This window comes from Thunnus thynnus, chromosome 23 (assembly GCF_963924715.1).
Source record: "Thunnus thynnus chromosome 23, fThuThy2.1, whole genome shotgun sequence".
Lineage (NCBI taxonomy): Eukaryota > Metazoa > Chordata > Actinopteri > Scombriformes > Scombridae > Thunnus > Thunnus thynnus.
This window is the reverse complement of record NC_089539.1, coordinates 1,396,190-1,420,168: the sequence shown is the minus strand read 5'-3', so window position 1 is coordinate 1,420,168 and position 23,979 is coordinate 1,396,190. Positions and strand designations below refer to the sequence as shown.

The following is a 23,979-nucleotide window of genomic DNA, read 5'->3' as shown; positions in this document are numbered from 1 at the left end:
CTATAATTGCAATTGTCATAGAAAATAATAGCAATGATAGTATGATGAAGATTGCGAGATGCTGTTGAAAGCGCCAGAAAATACTACTGAGTGAACCTTTAATAAAAACAGCAATAAAGATGATAAAAGTTCAGTTATCCAATCAGCCAATCATGTGGTAGCAGTGTAGTGCGTAAAATCATGCAGATACAGGTTGATGAGAGAGGTCAGAGGAGAATGGCCAGACTGGTTGGAGCTGACAGAAAGGTCACGGTAACTCAGATAACTTCTTTACAACTGTGGTGAGCAGAAAAGCATCTCAGAATGCACAACATGTGGAACCTTGAAGCAGAGGGCTACGACAGCAGAAGACCACGGTGGGGGTTCCACTCCTGTCAGTCAAGAACAGAAATGTGAGGCTGCAATGGGCTGAGACTCAGCAACACTGGACAGTTGAAGACTGGAAAAATGTAGTGTGGTCTGATGAATTTCCATATTTCTATTTCTGCTGAGACACACAGATGGTATGGTCAGAATTTGATATCAACAGCAGGAATTCAATAACCCAACCTGGCTTGTGTCACCAGTTCAGGCTGCTGATGGTGCTGTAATGGTGTGGAGAATGTTTTCTTGGCACACTTTGAGCCCCTTAATACCAATCAATCGTGGTTTGAATGCCACAGCCTATCTGAGTATGTCACTGACCACGTGACTCCCTTTATGAACACAATTTACCCATCTTCTAATGGCTGCTTCCAGCATGATAATGCACAATGCCACAAAGCAAAAGTCTCAAACTGGTTTTATGAATATGACAATGAATTCAATGTATTTCAACAGCCTCCCCAGTCTCCACATCTGAACCCAATAGAACACTGTTGGGATGTGGTAGAACAGGAGATTCACAGCATGAATATGCAGCTGACAAATCTGCAGAAATGATGTGATGCAATCATGTCAACAAGGACCTGAATCTCAAAGGAATGTTTCCAAAATCTTGCGGCATCCATGCCACAAAGAACTGAGGCTGTTTTGAGAGCAAAGGGAGACCCTACCCGGTATTAGTATTATGTTCCTAATAAAGTGCTTGGTGAATGGATATACTTAGTATATGCCCATTTTCAGTCCATTAATTTATAGCTTTAATCAAGTGTGTGGATACTGTCCATGTGTTCTGAGATGGCAATTAAATCATCAACATTTATGGTAGCATCCTCACCTCTACATCCTATAGTCTACTTGACATAATAATAATAATGATAATGATAATAATAAGGCCTTTTTAAAAGAGTCTTGGGTCTGTACTGACCTCAGACGGTTGGGAAGTCTGTTCCACAAGCGTGGTGCAGCAGATCCCTGCCAGCTCCTGCCAGGTATCCCTGTGAAGAGCACATTGCAGTAGTCCAGTCCTGAGGAGATAAAAGCATGGACAAGTTTCTCTGCATCTGACAGGAGAGAGGGGTTAGAGAGGGCCGGAGTTTACAGATGTTTTTGAGATGGCAGAAATAGGTTTTGCACAGATGTCTTATATGGTCATCAAAAGTCAACTGAGGGTCAAACCTAACACCCAGATTAGTGACTGAGGAGGAAAGGGGGACGTCCTGGCTATCAAAGGTGAGATGAGGTATGGGGGATGACTGAATCTGGTGTGGAGTGCCAATAAGGAGAGCTTCAGTTTTGCTGCTGTGTAACCGGAGGAAATGTGTGCTCATCCAGGTCTTTATGTCCTTAAGACAGGTATTGATGCATGACATGGCTGCAGAAGGGCTTGGGGCAGTTTTGATGTACAGCTGGTTATCATCAGCATAGTAATGAAAAGACATTCCATGTCTGCTGATGACATGTCCAAGGGGGAGTATGTAGAGGGTAAACAGGATGGAGCCGAGAACCGATCCTTGTGGAACACCACAGATGACAAGGAGTCTGACAGTCCAATGGTGATGAGGCATGTGATCAAACTGTGGTTTTATGTTTATTTAATGCCACAAAATGGTCTATTTCCTGTTTTCTATTGTATTTTTATTTATATAATTGCAACTATAATAATCTGAATGGCCTTTTGAATTACTACTTGTTTCATGGACAGTTTCTCTTCAGTCTACAGGGCAGCATGATTATTTTTCTTTATTGTGTCTTTACAATTTATAACCACAAGAGGGTGCCAGATATGTAGTAACAGAAAACTGCAGTCAGATTCTGCTGGACATTTTTAGAGCTTTACCTCCACAATCTGAACAGAGTAAAGCTGCTTGACAGAAAACACAGTGAACACAGACTCAGGGCAGAGATGACAAGAGGAACTTCTATGAAAAGGGTCAGAGGTCTGCTTTGTTTCTGCCCTAGTGTCACACCAGAGCAGCCGTTTGAGCAAATGAGACCCCGTATGTCATCGAAATTAAACATAACATTATGCCTCATTGATGTGCAAAAAAATCACAGCTACTTGCCAGTAATAGATATTGTTAGACTTGAATATTGTATGAGCCAATTCATGTAAAAGACAAGCTTTTTCCAGTGTAAATATGACAAATCTGAAATGATATTTTGCCCTCTAAACACATTAATGAAAGAAAACAAACAAAAAACAAGACTGAAAGTCTGGGGGATGCAAGGCTGTGCACCCCTCTATAAAAGTAATGAGCGAACAGCATATTGATGAATGAAATTGATTTTCTTAATAGTTGGGATAATCATTGCGCTGAGAGAGGTAAGGTCATGGGGTCATTAAAGCTGCATTCATTTATTTATTTTTGGCCTCAAGGGGACAGCAGAACAAACATATTATCACATTATAAAGTTGTTATGGTGAAAGTGTTAGCAGACATTTTTTTTATTCACATATCAGAGCAACATTAGCGTTCCTTTGGTGCTGTGTTTGTGTCCACCTGATGAAGTCCAATATTCATTCTCCTTTTAGCTCTGCTTTAGCTGCTAAATGTTTCATTATGTTCACCAGCTAGTCTATAACTGTGTCTTTCTGTTTAGTGCTGGGCAGGTAGTGTACAGTGGGTTTATCTGAGCTTTTTCACTGAAAACAGCTGCCTGCCACTCCTGGAAGCCAGGTAGACGAGAACGCTGAGACTGAACCAAAACAATAAAGTTATGTGCTGTTAAAAACAAAGCAATAATTCTGAAACAGGCTAAATATCTCTGTAGAGCTGAGGGAAATTGCAGATTTGGTGATAATTCTCTGTGAGTTCATCTCTATGAGTTACACCTGTCACCTCACAGTTATTTGATCCATTGTTCATGTAAAACTACTGATTAGTACAGCTACAAAACCAATATCTTTAAAATCAGAGATAAGATATAGGAAATGATCCCTCTGGAGAGTATGAATTTGCTGAGGAAATCAAGTCCTGTTCCTGACAGCCAAGAAACAAGGTTAACAAACAACAAAGCTCAGTCAGTACCTTTGTTGTCAGACTTGCTAAAAGGACATCTGAGAAAATAACATTTGAAAACATCTTGGATCAGCAGTTACCTACTTCAGTAGAGTCTTATAATAGTAATTTTACCTCTGAAGTAAAGTTTAGCGGCGTGTCACATGGCTTGGACGCAAGTCACAAAAATTATGACTTTGGACTTGACAAAATCCAAAAAGATTTGCAACTCGAGTTTGACTTTGACACCAATAACTCGTGACTTCTCGTCAACTTTAGTCCTGTGACTTTGAATGATTTTATCTTCCTCCAAAAATTCATAATTATGTTATAAAAAAGTGAACAGAGAAACAACTCTTCATTATCCAGACAACATGATACACTTTAATAGATCAGTCTGACAGCAGCCAGTTGTGTTGAGGAAGCAGGAGGTAAAGGTGTGTTTGTCAGCAACAGACAGACAACAGATGATACCTCAGATTATCATGTAAAGACTCTGCTGAGGTCAACGATAACTGACTACAACATGCAAAACAACCAGCTCAGATATACAAATGTCTGTATATGTCACAGGAAAAACACAGAGACACACCTGCCCAAACTAGAAACTTTAATAACATCCATTATATATGAACATTTATCATAAATCTGTTCCATCCAAAAAAGTATTTAAAGTCATGTAATATAATATAGCTAATAGTTGAATATAGAATTAAAATAAGAAAGGTAGGAGTAACCTTTTGAAGGTAGGCCTTAGGCCTTACTTGGGTGGTAAATCTGAGGCTTGCACAATCAGTGACATTTTAAAACTATAAAAGGCCTTTTACTAACATCATTGTTTGTTTTACTTTAGCTCCAAAATGTTGTATCTGATTATTTCTCCCTTTTTATCTTACTACTTATACTAATACTACTTATCTTAATGTGAATGTTTGAGCTTCACTGTGCAGAATGTTGTATGTGCAGATTTTGTTTTTACATTAATCTGCTGAAAGTGGAAAGTTTCTGTATTCAATAAAAATCTGATTTTAAGGGACAGGCCTATTAGCATGATTTGTGACATCACATCTAGTTTGCAGCCAATTGTGGTCCAATATTCAATGTGGAAACTTGAAACCTCCAGTGCACATACACTGAGAGACACTGTGTCCAGCAGTTAACCCTGTGAAATGAAATATATTTGCATATTTATAGATTCTGGAATTTTTAATGAGGGAGAAGGAGTAGATGCCATTATAAGGATTTTAAAGCAGTAATTATACATTTTTGTGTGGAAAAAAACATCAGACACACATTATTGTTCCAAGCAGACCGATTTCATTTGTCTTAATACATATCTGGAGGGAATCTTTAATTATATTATTTGATTGATTGGTGTTTTATACACTTTTAGTGACTGGATTTGAGCTTTTTTATTGTGTTGAATTGTTTTATCTAGTTTTAACCTCACTTTGTAACTCTGTTTGGAAGTGCTTAATGAATTATGTTTATTAATGCTATTATTATAACAACTTTGAATAGTAAAATACAGTAGGCTGACTGTATAACTCAGGACCCTTCTATAAGATAAGGCCTTAAAATGAGGCAGTGATGCAGGTTTTGGCTTAAGGCCCTCATCATTTCAGTCTATAATGTCTTTTAGTGGTTTATGCAGTATTATCAATTTTCAATTCATTATATCATCACAAACTACCTGCCACATGGTGAACCTGGAGCCTTCAGACCCTCGAGGGTCTGCGGCTGGGGAAAGTTGGCCAAATTAGTAATCCAGCCTCAGTCCTGCTGGAGTATAGTTTATTTTAGCAATAATACTTGCAATTTTAAGTAATATTCCAATTGCAGGACTGTAACTCACTATTGAGGATGTACAGGATTTTAGTGCATGCAATAAAACATAAGCAGTAGGTTATAAATATAGGTTAGTAGTAGCAGTAGTAACATAGTTTTGATTGTTCAATCAAATATCATGTAGCCTGTAAGCTAACACTGTGCTCCTCCAGACAGACTGGTGTTGATTGGTCGGTGGACAGGCCTGCTCTGTAGCAGCTGCCGTCATCCCATCAGACGTGCTGGGGATGCTGACTCTGCTGGCTGATCCCTCCACACTCTGCTGCTGCTGATGGACTGCGGTCTGAGCTCTGTTTGGATACATCAGGTACATTCACACTCTTATATGAAGCTGGACACATCGTCTGAGTCGTATAATGACTCTGATTGTGTATGTAAATGGGGTTCTGTTAAATACAGGCGCACGATTCTCTCTAGTTGTTTCTACAGCTTTCACTGCCCGCTTCTTTGTCCATCGTTCATTTTAGTGGGTGGGTTATGCAGTCAGTGTTCATGGTGTTAGCTATGTGTAAAATACAGCCTTTGGCTATAGACCTGAATGTTGTGCTGATGTGTTTTGTGCATGTTGGTGTCGCCCTGCTCAGACAGATGGATGCTGGATCCGGGGCTGAGATGAGATAAGCGTCCTCTGTCTCCGCCGAGCTGCTGCAGCGCCGCACACGCAGGGAAGACGTGGGCACTTGGTAGCCGAAAACACCGGAATATAGGGATTAACACTTTTATTTGGTGGTGAGCTGTGCCACTTGAAAGGTTTGGCTTCACTTTGCACCTTAACCTAATCGCCACCTCGATAGGCTAATGGTCCCGACGCTGCTCTCCAGAGGTGATGTGAGCTGAACTCGCGGGGAAGCCGCAGAGGAGCTGTCCGTCTGTCGAGGTGCTGATGCGGCTGTGACAGAAGCGAGCATGGCTGCCGGGAAGTTACTGCTCTACGCCGGTCTCTCTCTTTCTCTCTGCGCCCTGGGCATGCTGGCCGTGGCGATGTGCTCCGACCACTGGTACGAGACTGACGCCAGGAGGTACCGGGAGCGGTGCCGAAGCTTTTCCAGCCGCCGCAAGGACCCGGGCTTCATCTACATCCCCAACAACAGTCTGCCGCTGCGGGCCAGCCGGAGCAGCCTGCCCCGCTGGGAGGAGAAGCTGCTCCTGGCCCGGAACCGGCGGCAGCTGTTCGCCATGAGCGCCGCGGACGAGTGCAGCAGGCAGTATAACTCAACCAACATGGGGCTCTGGAGGAAATGCCATCGGCTGGGCTTCGATCAAGAAATCGAAGATCTCATCCGGAAAGGTAAGGATGAAATAAACAACCCAAAGAGCTGTTTGAAGGAACAGCAATGTGACACCAACACGGCAGGGATGTGCTGTGACATTTCTCATAGAAAAATCAATTAGCCTGCTCTGTGGTGATTGTTCATTTGACCAAAGGGCGAACAAGGGCATCGAGATGTTTTCTTGCTATTCTGGAAGCATGTTTGTCCAAAGGCATGCACAGCGTCTGTGTGTGTGTGAATGGGTATGGACGGCCTGTGGCTGCAGACTGCTTGTTGTCATGCTATTTTGCAGAAGAGATGTGCATGTTAATTGTGACGCTGAGCAGCAGTGCGTGTCTGTTCTCCTTGTTCTCAGGTCTTGATTGTACTTTAAATGGTGATCTCCTGACCCCTGCAACTGCAAATAATGACATAATCATTTAAGGGTGTATGGGCTTGCCAGCTCAACCACTCACCATGAAGCAGGAAGAGGTGGAGGGGGGCACTCAGAGCTCTATGGCCTACTATCTTACATCAAGAGTTCATAAGGTGCATACTACAAATAGGCTTGTTTTTTTCAGAGAGGTGGAATTTATTCAGTTTTAAGGTATCCAGTGAGATCTTTTATAGCCTGGAGGGAGGGCACTGCTACATTAACCTGCTTGCGGGGCCAGGGCACACATTAGCTGGTGGGCCACATTCTTCACTCTGTGCATGTACAGTATTCCAATTCTGGAACATTGCATAGTATGGTATCTATGATATATATCAAGGTGCATATTTGCTGTGTTGTAAATTGATAAAACACAAATTAATTTGGGTATATGCACCATTAATCACAGTATCACATTCTTAAAACTAGTTTTTTACATAGATATTTGGTATATCTTCAAGACAAGACCTCAGCATAAGGAAATAAAGCAGTTGTCCCTAACCTTGTCAGCTGATGATAGAGCATTTATTTTAACAAAGTTACCATTAATTACAGCACCCAAACCCAAAAACAGTAAAGCTGGGGCGTTTGAGGCCGTGGGCCAGTTGACCATTTTGCCAAGTTGCTAATCCAGCCTTGCGCATAAGTGGTTTCAGGGTGTTTTGTCTAGTCATTTGTCAAGCATGTAATACCAAACGCTGGTTACAGGTTCACAATGTGAATATTTGTTGCCTTTTGGTGTTTGATATAATTCTACAATGAATATCTTTGGGGTTTTTGGTTGTTGGTCAAACAAAATCAGCAATTTGATAACAAACAACTTATTTTTCTTCTTTTACATTTTTTTTTGAATAAACCTTTCATCCAGTGATTCCTTACCTTTTGGATTGGTCCTTACTAAGAGACAATACATACTGTGACCCCTCATCACAGGACATGGTATGTGAGTTATTGGCAGCTACACTAAAGATGATTGCTTTGAAGACTGAAGAGATGAAAGTATCCAACATTTTAAAAGAAAAAAGCAATAATTTGAGAAAGGTCTTATAAACAGAAACTAATTTCTCTTTCTGACACCTTTAATTATCTTGTGACATGTGGGGCAATGACCCCCAGGTTAGGAATCAGTGATTAAACAGTTATTCAAAAAATAAGCAGTAATACAATGCTTGAAGTAGGTATGAGATGGAGTTAGCGTAAGTGTTGTTCAATATGAATCATGATGAGAATTTGTTAAGCTGAGTCCTGATGTGAGGGTCATACATCAATCACATTATGAAACATGGCAGTTTAATTTGTTGCTCAGACTCCTGTAAATTCATGCCGTTTAAACCCATTCCAACCCAACAGTGATTCATGTTTCCAAGGATGATGAGATGTTTACGACCACAGCCAAAACAAATCATAAAGTCTGCATCAGTAAAACTCAAATACATAAGTTTCCATTTATGTGGTTGAAGTTGCTGATGCTACAGAGGCAGGTTTTGTATTAAAAAGACAGGGAGGCTGAGGTTTCTGATGGACTCAGCCCAAGCTGAAAGAGGAGAGTGTGTGTGCACTCTGAATGCATGTGTGTGCTGCAGCTGTGCCTTCCTTTGAGGACGCCTCAATGGCCTTGATGGCCCACCATCTGCAGTAATGGGCAGCCCACAGTCAGTGTGCTCAGTGATCAGATGAATGCCTCCATAGAGGGTTTGATCTATTCCAGCTCTCAGCTCCATCAGCATGGAAAAATACAGCGTGGTTTGTCATCATGATGCATCTGACAATAACTTCACATTGATGGGTCAATAAGGACAGAGCCATGAACACTATTTATCTGTGTTTACTCCACATGTAGTGATCACTGTGATCCATTAACAGAACCTAGCTCACATTCAGCTGCAGGATCATGATACACTGATATAACTGCCAATCATAACACCTAGCACCAATTAGTACTACTGCTATTACCTGTACTTCTACTACTACTACTATTACTACTGCCAGTACTACTGCTACTGCCATTATTACTGCCATTAATAGCCTACTACTGCTATTGTTACTGCTAGGCTACTGTTGCTACTGCTACTACTACTGCTGTTACCTGTACTTCTTCTGCTGCTACTGCTTCTGCTATTACCTGTACTTCTACTGCTACTACTGCTACTGCTACTAGTACTGCTACTGCTATTACCTGTACATCTACTGCTACTACTGCTACTGTCATTACCTGTACTTCTACTGCTACTACTACTACTGCTACTGCTATTACTACTGCCACTAATAGCCTAAAACTGCTACCTGTCCTTCTACTGCTGTTGCTACTGCTACTACTACTGCTATTACTACTGCTGTTACCTGTACTTCTGCTACTACTTCTACTGCTATTACCTGTACTTCTACTGCTATTACTGCTGCTACTGTTTTGTACCTTTACTTCTACTGCTACAGCTACTGAGATTGCTACCATTACTGCTTTTGCTACTACTATTGTTTGTACTATTACTACTACAGCTGCTGTTTCTGCCACAACTTCTGCTGCCTACTCCTACTTCTAATACTGCTGTCTGTACTACTGCCACTTCAACTGCTACTGCTGCTACTGTTACCTCTGTTGCTACTACTAACTCTACTGCTACTACAACTATTGCTGCTGCTACCACTACTGCTATTGCCACTTTGTCTGCTACTAAAACAACCACTAGTGCTACTGCTGCTGCTACTAACCTCTTACTATTGCTTCTACTACTCTTGCTACTAATTCTACTGACACAGTTGCTGTTTCTGCCACTACTTTGGCTGCCTTACTGCTACTGCCGCTACCAGTGCTAGTGTTACTGCTATTTCATCTGTTACCACTATTACTTCTACTACTGCTGTTACTACTGTTACCTCTAGTACTATTGCTACTATAACTCAACTGCTGCATAACTAGGCTAATGCTACTGCTGCTTCTACTGCTACTACTTTTACTGCAATATCTACTGCTACTGCTACTGCTATGTCTACTGCTACTGCCATTTATACTACTTCTATTACTGCTATTGTTACTTAATGAAAAATCTGAGTAATTTAACATTTGAGGAGGTGTAGTCTCATTGGGGGACTTTTGGACTGAAGACCTCAGTATTCCTAAATACTGTCTAGTCACACATTATGGTTATTGTTGAAGACTGGTTTGAACAATGCATTTAATAGAGCATTACTGCTTTAAATTTACAGTAGCTTTTCCTGACAAATCAAGTTAAGCCGCAGTCTGTGCCCTGTCTTCTGAACACCGAATTGTAGGAAGAATATAATTCTAATTTTTTTCAGAGATTTTGAAAGGTTAGGGGTCAGAACAAAGCACACCAAAGCCTTCCCTCCACATGCTGTTTCACTTTTATTCCATTTTAATCCCAGAAGTCAAATCACAAGCATACATACTGAATGATTTCATTATTGACATCCGCAAGCTGAGGCCACATGCTGCTTTCACATAATGATTCCATATTCTCCTGTGTACTTATAACACATGAAGCTTGTGAAATGACAGGATACATTCATGCAATTATTAGCTGCATATCAAAAATCTCAAACAGAAGCGCCAACAGACCCCAATGAGTCATTTCCTGTCCGTTTGAATAAAATTGCCCTGTTTTTATATAAATAAATACTGTAATTGTTGTTATATATCAGGAATGAATCATAATCCAGAGGCACTTATTATATCTCTGAACACAGATCAATTCTGATTCACTTTCATTTTTAACTTAATATTTAATAATTCAGAAACTCTAATCTCTCCATGTGCATCCATCTCCCTGGCATGTGATGCTTCAGCTGTTAATGTTTGGCCAGATCAGCAACATCCATTCATCTCCTCGTCTCTGAGACATCTTCCGTAACCGCAAGCTGCATCATTATGTAGATTTATGGAAGCAGGAGTGAGGGAGAGAAGCAGCATTAACGGGTCAACACAAAACACTAAACCCTCCATTTTCAGGAGTTTGCTAGTTATTCATCTGTGCCATAGAGCTCTGTTGGTGTCCAAAATCTATTAAAAACAAACTTCATCACCATTAACACACACATTGTAGTTTATTTAGACAAAATCCCACACACATCATCCTGCTGCCAGCAATACGAGTACAACACTGAATGTGGATTCATCAGCTGCTGAAAATAGCCCCCAACAAATGCACTATTTCCTCCTGTTTGAGTAAGATTTTCTGGAAATTACTGAGCCTTTTCAAAAAGGAACCCATGGGCTTGGGGGTTAGCGTCACAGACAGGGTAGGGGAGTCATAAAGTACTGAGAGATGGACTAACACATTGTTGGATTTGGTCTTTCATGCTTTTCATCTGCTGACATTAAGAAAAATATAAAATAGCAGCAGCCTTATACCTCAGGGTACACAACACATACACTATGTGGTAACAGTGTAGAATCAATGACATCATCAGTAAAAGAGAAAAAGTACATTTAAGTCTGTCCAGCAGCAGCAGCAGCAGCAGCAGCAGCAGCAGCCTACCACACTTTTTAGTGATATTTTGCAGGTTAAGATCTGCTGTTGGATGAAAATTTCAACTCAACTCCAGTGTTTTGTTCACTCTGAGATGATGAAGAGCTTTCTGAGCCTCCTGCCACACTGACACTTTGCTCCACACATATTATAAATGGTACTATAGTGTACAATACAAAATAACGCAGAAACTTAAAGGAAACCTGTGGAGCAGGATATATAATGATTCTGCCGTCAAACATATTTAAATTGCTTTCCCATTTTAATAAATATTCGATGTCAGGTTTATTGTAGCCTATGTATATGCAGCTGTATTACGTAATGTAAAAATACACACATATAATAAAGATAAATATAACATCAGACTTTTTATAGGCAGATATTTAAGGACATTAGGATTGGGATCAAGATTGTGAAAAATAGAGATGTTCCCATCCCTACTTTAACTGAACTCTTAGACTTCGTACAAGAAATTTGATATATTTTTACTTTTTAGATTTTTAAGAGACACAAAATGTTTACTTAGAGTATCTCCCCAAAATGTGCAGTATGTCAATAGCTCAACTTAAAGAGACCAGTCTAAAAGTAAAGCCTATAAAGAAAGAGACAAATAAGCATATATTCAACTAGTCTTTATTAGAAATACAATGCAAGTATCAATTTAGAGGAGAATTTTCAACAACTTGGCAACCCAAAAGTAGTTTTTATCAAATGTTACAGTTTATAAACTCTTTGTAAAGGGTGCCTTATTAGAAAGTGGTACAATTAATACATAAAGAGATTCATAATATTTACTGTTTGTCTAAGTATCTAAGTACATACTATGTGAGAGCATATAATATAGTGGAAGTTCATTTGCTGTCAGGATCAGTCCAAAGAATCATCATAATACATAAAATAAATATATAGTACAGGGCATAGACTCAGTTTATAAGACGCATATGAGATAGTTTTTAGTCATCCTCTTCTTTAAATAGGTCACTGCCATCCACCACCTAGTTTTTGGTGTTCATTCAGCATACAGCTCATGTTGATTATCTAACAGTTGGCATATGTTAGCTTGGTTTCTGATGCCGTGACTGAGCACGATATGTGACCTCCTCAGTCTCTCTCATTCTGTCTGTCGCAAGGAAAACCTCCTGGAGAGAGAAAGGGAACGATAAAGTGGCGACAGAGAGACACCAGGCAACAAAGTGGTTTTGGGACAGAGCGAAGAGAAGAAAGGAGGGGAAAAAAGAGGAGGAAGCCAAGGATGGCTGTGGAGACAGGGATGTCAGGGAGGAGAGGATTACATAGAGAGGAGTGGGGGTGGGGGTGAGGCCTCCTCATCTTGCACCATCTGTTGTCGCTCTGTGAGGGAAAAAGGCCTTTCAGGTCTTGATCAAGACATTCATAGCCCTGTCCAAGCACATAGAGAGGCCCTGGATTGCATTACCTCGCTCCCCAGGGACCCCGCATCGTGGGGAGGGCTAAATTAGACACTACAGGAGGCTAAAGGTGCCTCATAGGTTCCCTGCCAATGAGCCCGCTGGCAAAGCTGCTCATCTAATAGACTCATGTAAGAGGTGGAGGGCGGGCGGGGCTGGCTGCTTTCACTTCTAGTTTGACTTTCTGGTGGGAGATTATTATAGGAAGGTAGCAGATCATTTGCCTTCGAGGGTTAATTAGAGTGATGATGAAATAAGGTAACATGTAACTAATTAAGGGACTTTTTTTGACTTTCCAGCTAATTGTTCATATTTTTATCTACACTGTAGATATTTAAAGGTCCAGTATGTGGAATTTGGTGGCATCTAGCAGAATGGACTTGGCAGAAATGGAATATAATATTTATAAGTATGTTTTAATAAGTGTAGAATCACCTGAAAATAAAAATTGTTGTGTTTTTGTTAGCTTAGAATGAGCCCTTTATATCTACATAGGGAGCAGGTCCTCTTCCACAGAGCCTACCATGTTGCTCTGCCATGTTTCTACGGTAGCCCAGAACAGACAAACCAAACACTGGCTGTAGAGAGGGCCTTTTGCATTTTTGGTGAGTGTCACGGCCACCGTAGGTTCTCCTACATGCTTGGAAGGGCAGGGTAAGGGGAGGGGTATTCAGTTGGTTGAAATCTGCAATCTCACTGCTAGATGCCACTAAATCTTACACACTGGTCTTTTAAGGACCATAGTAGTGTTTTCCAATCATGTACTCTTTACATTAGTGCTGACAACTTCCCAAAGCATACCATAGTGTTCCACATTATCAAATATATATCTTTAAGGCTGCACCAATCAATATATTTTTATTAACAGTAGTAAACCCACAGAGAATTATCACCAACTCTGCAGTTTCCCCTTAGTTCTACAAGTCTTCTTAGCATCTTGCAACTCATTTTTTTGGTTTGACTGCTGCAACTGTACTGTTTTGGTTCAGTCTCAGTGCTTACATCAACCTCATTTCTAGCACCAGCAGTTTGCTGTTTTCAGGGAATAAGCTCTGATAAACTCACTGTACACTCTCTGCTCAGCAGCAAACAGCAGACAGACACAGTGAGAAACTAGCTGGTGAATACAGTAGAACATTGAACAACTAGATATAAAATATTTTTCTCAGGAGTTGCTATAGAGCTAAAAGGGGAGTGAATATTGGACTTCCATTCATCAGGTGGACACTAACATGACTCCAGATGAATGATAATGCTGCTCTGTGGGCAGATTGGCCATATCGTCTTCATGAGGTTACAAGAAGTGAAAGCAGTGTTGATGGATGCTTTTATTAAGTTCTTGCTATGTACTGTGTGTGTGGTATGAAAATCAACTTGCGCACCCTTGAGACACACCTCAGGTAATCCATCACAATGAACATATCAGTATCATATTCTATATGTGAATTAGATAGGTGGAGCTTGCAGACTTGTCAGCATATATGGTGCATCCCAGGACAATGAAGGTGTGATACTCTCCAGGGATCACTACAACATGAGAGGTGCAGGTCATGTGATGGAGACAGCTGGAGGCATCTGTAGATTCATTTTCTGTAGCTTTGCTAACTAGGCTAGCATCACTCACAGAGGTGATCAAAGCCAGTAGACAAGCTTGCATGCACCACTGCTAGCTTGTCTTCCCTCTAAGGTCACATGATCCCTGCCTTACACCTCCCTTGAAAGCCTCCTGAAGTGATGCTGCTATATAGACTGTTGGGTGGATTTTTTTTTCTTTTTTGATAATGTAGTACTAGTGAATTTATAGGTGCTGATAATTTCCCAAAAATTGGAAATTAAAAGAAAAAAATCACTTTTCCAACTTATATTTGTATTTCCTTTTGAACAATAGCTTGATGAATTAAAGGAAGCCCCCCAGAACAGGTTACTTCCTCTTTAAATGAACACAACAGCATAGCATTGAAAAGCATTCACAACAATGTGATGTACATTCTGTGGCATGTGTCTTAAAGATAGTGGTGCACATGGAAGACTCCACTGAAACGCTGTTTCCTTGTCACTTTCTATCAGTTGAATCTGCAGCCATATCCAAGTCATATTCAGTGTAAGACGCAAGTATTAATGTGAGGTTATTTACGTGTGAGATGGTTTGTTGTGGCCAGTAAACACAGGGGGGTTCTCTCGTCTTCCTGGAAACAGTTAAATTATTCAGGCGCATGTGGCAGCACTCCTTGCTCATTAGAGTCCCTGCAGTCTGCAGCACAGCCCGGCAGACTGACTGACTGCTTGTTAGCTGCTTACACCCCCAGACTAATGACATACACAATACAATCCAGACAGCATTTGATTTCCACCCAACTATGTATGACAAAAAGTTAAGTTTTACTTAAGTATTTTGAAATGCATGAGGTTTCTTTCAGCAGAGTAATACTAAGTGCACTTAGCTATAACAACATGCAGTTTGATAAAAGTTTTCACTTTTTGTGTGCCACTTAGATTAAATTCACTCAGTAGATTTGATTTAAAAAAAAAAAATTCAAATCATAATGCTTTAGAAGCAGTTTGTCTTTTCCATTCTAACACGCTAACACCTTTTGTCTTGGTATCTAAAGATGTAGGCACTGTGAAATACATTGTTTAATAACTGATGACATTCTGATTGACTGATGTACTGAAATTGATCAGAAGAAAGTCACTGTAAGCTTCAGGCAGCTTCTCAGATCAGGATGACTCTGATGTTCTATTATGTCTGTTAGTTGTTGTTGAGTCTTTTTGATACACAAGTGGTGTTTTGAGATCAGAGGAGGATTCTGGTTCAGTCTGTAGTTTTTCCACTTCTGCTGTGCAATTCATAGCCTTAGCAAACGCATGCCTGCAAGCTAATGACCTTATTTCTGTTGTCACTGGATGTTTTTCCCTCTTGGAGAGTGCAGTTGTTGGAGGATGTATGTGTGTGTGTCATATGTATGTTCACTGTCTTGTCAAGAGAGCAGAAGTGCATTCAGTGCATCATTTATTATTAATGTTAGATAAATCATGTTCTTTGGACATTTGTATGGCAGAGTACAGTATAGCCATCTAATGCCTGTAGTGTATGTGTGAACATTCATCAATCACGTCGTCATAGAAACTGTAGTGTTGTCATTAATACAAGTTATGAACAAGCTAACAGACCTTGCTTTGGCCTGGTTGGAAGGGTCATTTTAATTCTATTTTTGTTACTAATATTGATAACGCAAAGAGAAAAAGTAACAAATCAAGACTGAGAGTTGGGGCTCCAGTATCAGTCAGTCAACTCATGTGGAATGGATTACTATATGACTGTAAATTATATACAGTGTTAATGTGTGGTGATGCTCTCACAGCCAGCTCTACAGGGCAGGGAGAAGGGAGTGATAATACTTCCACACACACAGAGCCTACAGGTGGATGCATGGGTAGAGGTGGGTTTTTGAAATGTTATATGAACATTAGCAGCTTCATTAGTTACATGTTACCATCCAAACTTCCAGAAAGTCAGCAAAAACATTCAGATTCTAATCTGAAACAGTGACAGCAAGATTTTAAAATGTGTTGGCCAGTAATTATCATCATGTAAAGTACTTTAGTGACTTTGTCAGTTTTCACTCTCCACATACATTTTTTTTAATCTGCTGCCATGTTAAGAACACAGGCGTGTAATGGAATATGATACTGAAAACAAAAAAAGAAGGAAGACTCAGTGGGAAAAAAATCCTTCCATTAGCCTTCATCATGTTAATATTCTTTCTGTTGATAGAACAAATTACCACCTGAGCAACAATTTAAAAACATTTATTTATTTTGGGCTGAATGTTGTACTATGCAGATTGCCATGATATATACTCAGCACATCCATGCTTCCATTGGGATAAACCCTTTTTCAGAGAGTCAGTGGACTTTCCTCTGGCACCACTTTCATGACAAACTAAATATGTGCAGTTTATCTACAAATTCTTCCCTAAGAGAAGCTAAATCATCAGTATTTTGTTGCATGTTTGCAAGTACATACGCTATATTATGCTTATTTTATGATAGAAAGTCAAATCATGCACCTTGTGATCCCTGTTCTGATTTTGAAAAGGCCAGAGAACAGCTCTAGTAGGCAAACTTACTCATCATGAAGTCGGTCTGACTCCTATAACCACAGGCAGAGTAGATGGAGAGAATCAGAGAGAATGATGAGGAGGAAGAAGCATGGTGTGGTTTGTTTCTCCACAGCCACACAGTCAGCATCAATGTTTGATGACCTCATGCTATTGAGTGGAGCCCTTTCTCCCACAGACCAGCCATGGAAACATGGACACACACAACTCCACACTGAGCATGTGCAGCCTGAGGATAGCCACCACAGTTGATTCATGTGCACACCGATACACACACACAACATCCATTACCTACTTAGATACTGTACACACCATACACATGTACAAAGAACATGATTTATCTCACATAAATAATAAATGATGCACTCGATGCACTTCTTGTCTGATACTAATGTGCCTGCATATGAGACACATACATACATGACAAGGATGCTGCTGTTTGTCTGCTCTTTGTTTACTTAGGCGGATCAAGCGTCACATTAAAATTAAAAACATTTATGCTAGGCGTGTTAGAATGGAACATACTGCAATCTGCCTTTATTGTCCCACAACAACACAAGAGGAAATTCTTTCTGCAGCAAGGCAGCACAAAAACACAATGAAAAAGATGTTGATGGCAGGGATTTTCAACTTGCTACCCATTGGTTAGGGCAGAATACCTTACGAATGACGTTCCATGTTGCAAAATGGTTACAAAAACAAAAAAACATGGTTCATGGTTAAAGTTGGGGGCCAGGTTCTGGTGCAAAAACTTCTTGTTTAGGGTTACAGAAAGATCGTCATGGGTAAATTAAGTAAAAATGAAACAGCAAGTATGATTACCAGTGCTAATTGATGCTCTCTAGAGGATGAATCCCACAGATGTTGTTAACCCCATGGCCTTTGCATTGGGCATCTGGTCAAAATGTTCCTTTGTACACAAAAACATAGTCAAATAGCCAAGTCCTGCTCTGATGAACCCTTTTGATTTTAATGAGCCTCAATACTTTTCCTCTAGCACTACCCACAGGACAAACTTTACAATTTTAGCTGCATTATTTGTAACTCTCTAATGGTGTGTTCAGACAAAATGTGAATTGAATTGTCACTTTGCGTCATTTGTGCAAATTTGACCACTGGACTCTTTGTGTTTATTCGCCCCAAACAGCCTAAATTCCAGTTGTACATTAGCTGTATGCTAGCAAGCAGCGGGTACTCTAACCATGTCTTGGAGTGTGAGTTGAGTTGAGTTTTTTTTACTCAAGTTGAAACATTTTGAAACATTTTAAAAATAATGATTTCCTTTTAGTTCTGGTCTGTTTCATGTTCACACTGACACAAGCAGGGTAAACATTCAGTCATATAAAGGTAACTCATTGATTGGACAGTTTCTGTGATGTAATTCTGCATCATCAGCGCTCATGGACCCATGTGGGAAAATCAAATAGTGGCTAAAAGCAGGTTATGCAGCATGTTACTGAACCTGATGTGTGTATTTATCTTCTCTGGTGTTACAAAGAAACAACTGATGATGAACATTATTAGAAAAATAACAAAGAGTCATTATGTACTGTAATATAACATTGTTTAACTCCCCTTCACTGTCACTGATCAGGCAAAATCTCTGCACTCATATACTGATGTGCATACAGTGTGTGTTACCATAGGAGATTGCTTCCTTGGCAGTTCTAATAATCAGCAGATGGTTTTAATAGTATTTTATTTAGTTTTGAATTCCTGCCAATACAGTCTGCTTTGCTTTCACACCTCAGCAACTAAAACTGCTCAAAAGCAAAATGAAATCCAAGACATCACAGATTTATTAAGACAAATGACCACAACATGACATTTCCATCAAAATGAATGACTCTAAAATGTTCTGCTCTGCGTCAAATTACTGCAACTCAATAATCTCAGTCTGTCATTGAAACTTTTCATTTGAAACAGTCTTTCCAGGAAATATCAGGAGAAATGTAATCTTTTATTTTATTGTCAATTTTACAAATAAAAAAAAACAGATCTATACAATAACAGTATATATTACACTATAGAACTAACTATAGAACAGGAAAATAACCTAATAATGATAATAAAATAATAATAATATAAATAAATATAATAATAAAATAAACCAAAGATTAGAAATATTATAGAATTATCTGAAAATTCAATCGTCTTCAATAAAATAACCAAAGAAATATATTGTACATAGAGACCAATGTTATTAGTCCAGCTCAGAGGACGGCTCATCTTGGTGAAAATTAGGTTGTAGCTTGTTGTCTACTTTTCTATGGTAGGAAAAGAGTTGTGTTTTCACAACGTTTAATTTATGAGTTATTGATATGGGAAATTTGAATCTGTGAATATATTTCCAGTTTACTGAGGTGCTGTTTGATACCCTGCACACAGCGCTTCCCTCTAGTGGTATCCAGCAATGCAGATAGTTTTGGTTTTCTGTAGCCAGGTTTTGAGATCTGTCTGTGAGACTCCATCTCCATCTCTATTATTAACATGTGATCTGTATCAAGATATCTTATCTGGATCAGGAACAACATGTTAATGTGAGACTGTCCTCCAAAGAAAAACAACAGAATCAGTCATTTCAGCAAGTGCCCCAACACAACATATAATTCCTTTTAAGTAACGAAGTCCTCTATTGGCCATATAATCATGATGCCTGCATGTCAAAAGCAAAGGAGCAAATGGTGTGACGTAATTTTGGAGTGACAAAGTCAAAGGTTGGACATTTGGATCAAAAATACAATAAACAATCAGACTTTCCCATGGCAGACCACTGTTAATTTCCCTGTTTCCTACAGACATTCAACATTGTTATTTTTAAACCATGACTATGACTTTCCCTTAACCTTAACCATATGTTTATTATTGTAACCATGACAACTGTGGTTACCTAACATTAACAAAGTACCATGATCTTTCCCTAACCTAACCAGATCTGAACCATAGCTTTGTCACTTCATAAAACATCATTAATTTTTAACAGTGATTTGTAACAGTTTTGGAAAGCACAGACAAATGATGTTGATGCTGGTGCTAGAAAATGCTCATGTGTCACTCTGGAGGGCAGCTACAAATCACATATTTTGTCATTTAATTTGGAAGACTTGTTGGTTAATGCAGGTGTAAAAGCTTGCAGAACACACTAAAATCCAAATGCAATCACATCATCCAGACCAGGCGTGGAAGTGGTCTGCTCCCACTGCAGCCAGGCGTAATTACAATTTGAAGCTCACCATTTTAGTTCACAGATCACAGGTTAATAGAGGGAGGATGGGGTCTGAGATTTTGGAGATCATTTGACAAAATAAAATCCTAACTCAGTTATTATGAAGTTGGTTCAGGTGTCATCATGGTAGCCTATGTCTCTGTGTTAGATCTTCATGTCTTCTCTGTCGTCCACTGACTCCTGGTTGATGACCTTCCCAGTGGATGCTGTGAGTGGTTTTGGTGTGATGTTCATTCAGTCTCTTTTCCAGGATCCTTGCTGTTTCACTGATGCAGTGTTACACAACACCAGTTTTCCTCTCAGTTTGTCTTTAGAGTGTAGAAACAAAGATGTTAAGAGGTTGAATGGTTCGGGTAAGTGATGACTCCTTGAGACTTGAAGACTCTGGTTAGATGTTCTGCTCTATCCCTCCTGCTCCTTCATTCACTGGAGAAATCTCCAAGATGCAGTTGAAAAACTCTGCTGTTCTCAAGGTCAACAGTGAACTTTCATGCTGAAGGGAGGTAATATTGTGAGCACCATTTACCTCCTGTTACTGAGGTGGAGGCAGAAATCTTCACACCTGGTTAAATAAAACTCTAACTATCTGCATGGATAGATACAACAACAGGGAATTGAGAAAATATGTTTAATCTGTATTGGATTAACCCACCCTTTAAAGCAGTATGCTGCTGGTGTACACACTAATAAAAGAAAAATAGTATAGCTCACACACGGTACTAGAAATTGGGAAATCCCACACAGTTCAAAGTGCACTCAGAGAACAGACAGTCGGGTCTGAAACACTGCAGAGACTTTGTGAAGCGTTGGGGATGAAAATCATGTTTGATTTCACATCAGTGGACATTTCCATTCTTTAGAAGGCAGCTCTCTCTCCTGCGGCGCCTCTCCAGCCTCATCTTCCTCTGGACCGTTTAATCAACAGCTTATCAAGTCAAGAGAGTGCTGTGGGCCTGTAGGAAGAGCCCACATCAATCAGATCCTTATTCTGCCTGCCCAATGACTGGCTGCCTGTGAGGAAGCAGAGCAGATGAAGGGAGCTCTGTGGCCACAGCTGCCTCCCTCACAAGAAAGGCCTTTTTACTGCTCAGGACTGCTGGACAATATAAGAATTATGTCCCATAAAGGGACCATTATTGTGCAAGCAGAGCATCCAGGCTTGGTGTTAAGTGAAAGGCGGTAGTTATCTTGGCTGTGTGCTCTGTCTTTGCCCATAACATCATCTCACACTCGTTTCAAGCCAGAGATCACCAATTTGTAACCACCGATTAAAAAGGGAGGGAGTGAATGAGAGCAGAAGCATCATCATCTGCTTCCTAACAATAAAGAAACACCCAGCTCATCCCCTGGTTTGTGTTGTCATGGTAACATGCAATGACTGTTTGACAGATGTTATTCAGGCAGATTGAGCCGGCGGCTGCGCTGAGCTGAAGCGAAGGGGGATCAGGATGAGTGTTTCTCTGTATGTCAGGAGGTTAGACAACAAAGCTTCCTGCTCTGGATGACGACAGTCATAGAAAGAGAGATCGCGTTCCCACGGCGACACCTTCTCTGTTTGCAGCCTGCCGCCCCTTCACTGCTGTCTGGGTGTGTTTGCTTAGTGTTTTGTCAGAGAGGAGAAGGGAAGGTGATGATGACGCTGAGGATGCGAGACACAAAATATCTGAATGAAGAATTATTATAATTATTAGAGGATCAGTTTATTTGGTAGTGATCTCTGCAATCTGATCTACTGCTTGTATGTACCTTGTATGTTGTATATCATGCTTTATGTACACAGAAGTCAGTAAGAGACTGTCATAGAGCTGATCTCACTGAATATATGTTATCATGTTGTAAATGAAAATGAAAGCCATCTTTTGGTAGCTTTATGGATAAAATGATGCAGACTCAAAGATATTTTACAAGTCAGTGACACTGAACTAAAATGTGTTATTTTCCCAACAAGTTCTTGCTGGATTTATACTTCAGTGTTGGATTTCTCTAACTCTGAATCTGGATGTATTGTAAATGATCAGGCCCAGAGTTTACGCTAGACTGTTTTTTTTTTTTATGGCCAATATGGCCGTTAATATTCCAGAATTCCAGTCATATCGAACAACTCCTGGATATGTTTTAAATAGCCATATAATAGCCTACATTTAAACAGCAATAAAACACAAACACTATAATTCAACAAATGTATTTTATTAAAAGTAGTCAGCAGATAATAATAAAATAAAACAAAGAGCCTTGCTATTGTTAATTTAATGCAGCCTGCAGATAGGGAAAGAGAATGGTTCGGGGTAAAACAAGACAAAGGGCCCTATTTACAGCTGGTATTAACATGTCATCTGTATCTACATATAATGTAATATATGTATATGTATTGTTGAGCTTTGTGCTTTGTGCTTAAATGTACATATTGTTGAGTCTTGTCCAGTTTCATATGTATTTTACTGTTGAGTTTTATGAATTTTAAAAGCCTATCTAGGGAGAGGCATTCCAAACAAGCTTAGGCTACAAATGCTGTGGTATATATAATAAAATAATGACACCTGACCTATGGGTCTTTGCATGTACACCTGGTATTAAAATGTGTTCGTGTTAACTCAAGTATGTCTGCATTGTAATCAGACCTCAATATGCAAATTATCAGGGCGGGGCTTGTGTACTTGTCAATAGACATGACATGTGTCAGATCAAGAGAAGCAATGCTACAAACAAAGGTCATTCACTTTTTGTGAGGGATGACTCACTAGTTACCACTGCTTCTTGTAGCTTTCGGACTTGCTGAAGCTAGCAGGAGTTGGGACAATTTTTTTCTTATGAATGTGATCATGCTGTACAGATTGCATTTACACCTGACTGAGATCCAATCACATTGCGAGCCTGACCACCTCCAAATATGGTTTAACTGATCCGATCACTCTCTGAACACAATGCGCTCTGAGTGCATACGCCTGCATTAACACACATTTTTCTTTATCCAGATAACATACCTAGATACAGCTCACATGTTAATGCCAGGTTTAGAGATATGATGTATATATATATACTATATATATTTTAACTATATACAGCGGTGATACATTCTATATCAGTACTGCTAACCATTTCCATTACCATCATTACTATGGTTATCATTATCCAGAGATCAGTCATTCAATTTCATCAGGAGAAATGAATGTACTTTCAAAATAGGAATGGGTGCATATAAGATACACTGAGCTGCATTTATCATTTCCAGTCAGCTGTCTTAAATTTTGAACAACCTGCTTTTTTTTACAGTGTTTAAACAGTTTTTGATGTAATTTAACCATATTTTAACACCGATAGTAAGATTTTAGGAAAGAATGATTATCACAATAATACTGTTTATTGTGATATTTTACCTACAATAATCATGGCATGAAAACTAGATACCAGCACATCCCTGTCCAGGTGTACAGTAAATGGGGTATCAGAATCTGTATAGTCTGCCTCTGTGGGGCTATACTTAGGCACAGTGGTACTTTGAGCTAAACGCTAATGTCAGCATGCTAACATACTCACAAAGACAATGTTAACATTCTGATATTTAGCAGTCATGAAGTGTACCATGTTCACCATTTTAGTTTAGCTGATTAGCACAAGAGGCTTTTCTGCATGGATGTATAAAGAGAACTGGGTACAGTGCCGGGCTTTTTCCCATAGACTTACATTGTGAAAGAGATGTCTGTAAATCAGCGGATACATTTTTTTGAGCGTTACAAACCCTACGAAATGACTGGTTTCACAATCAGAATTTGATCCATTTGGTCCAATGACATTTTGAAAGTCTAGAAAAACCGCATGGTTTAATTG

At 39.7% G+C, this 23,979-nt stretch overlaps 1 protein-coding gene and 1 long non-coding RNA gene across 3 annotated transcripts in view; one reads left to right on the top strand and one right to left on the bottom strand.

Annotated features, from left to right (window-relative positions):
• The window catches only part of LOC137175612 (uncharacterized), a 417,849-nt gene that overhangs the window by 9,809 nt on the left and 384,061 nt on the right, over positions 1-23,979 (bottom strand). The gene's annotated exons all lie outside the window — the stretch shown is intronic.
• Positions 5,122-23,979, top strand: part of tmem178bb (transmembrane protein 178Bb) — a 144,172-nt gene continuing 125,314 nt past the window's right edge. The window contains exons 1-2 of one of the 2 annotated variants that reach the window (XM_067581919.1): positions 5,122-5,517; positions 5,799-6,498. In XM_067581919.1, the coding sequence (XP_067438020.1) occupies positions 6,117-6,498 (382 nt within the window). In that variant the 5' untranslated portion in view covers positions 5,122-5,517; positions 5,799-6,116. Of the gene's footprint in view, positions 5,518-5,794; positions 6,499-23,979 lie in introns of both variants that reach the window. The other variant, XM_067581918.1, reaches the window with a different exon arrangement.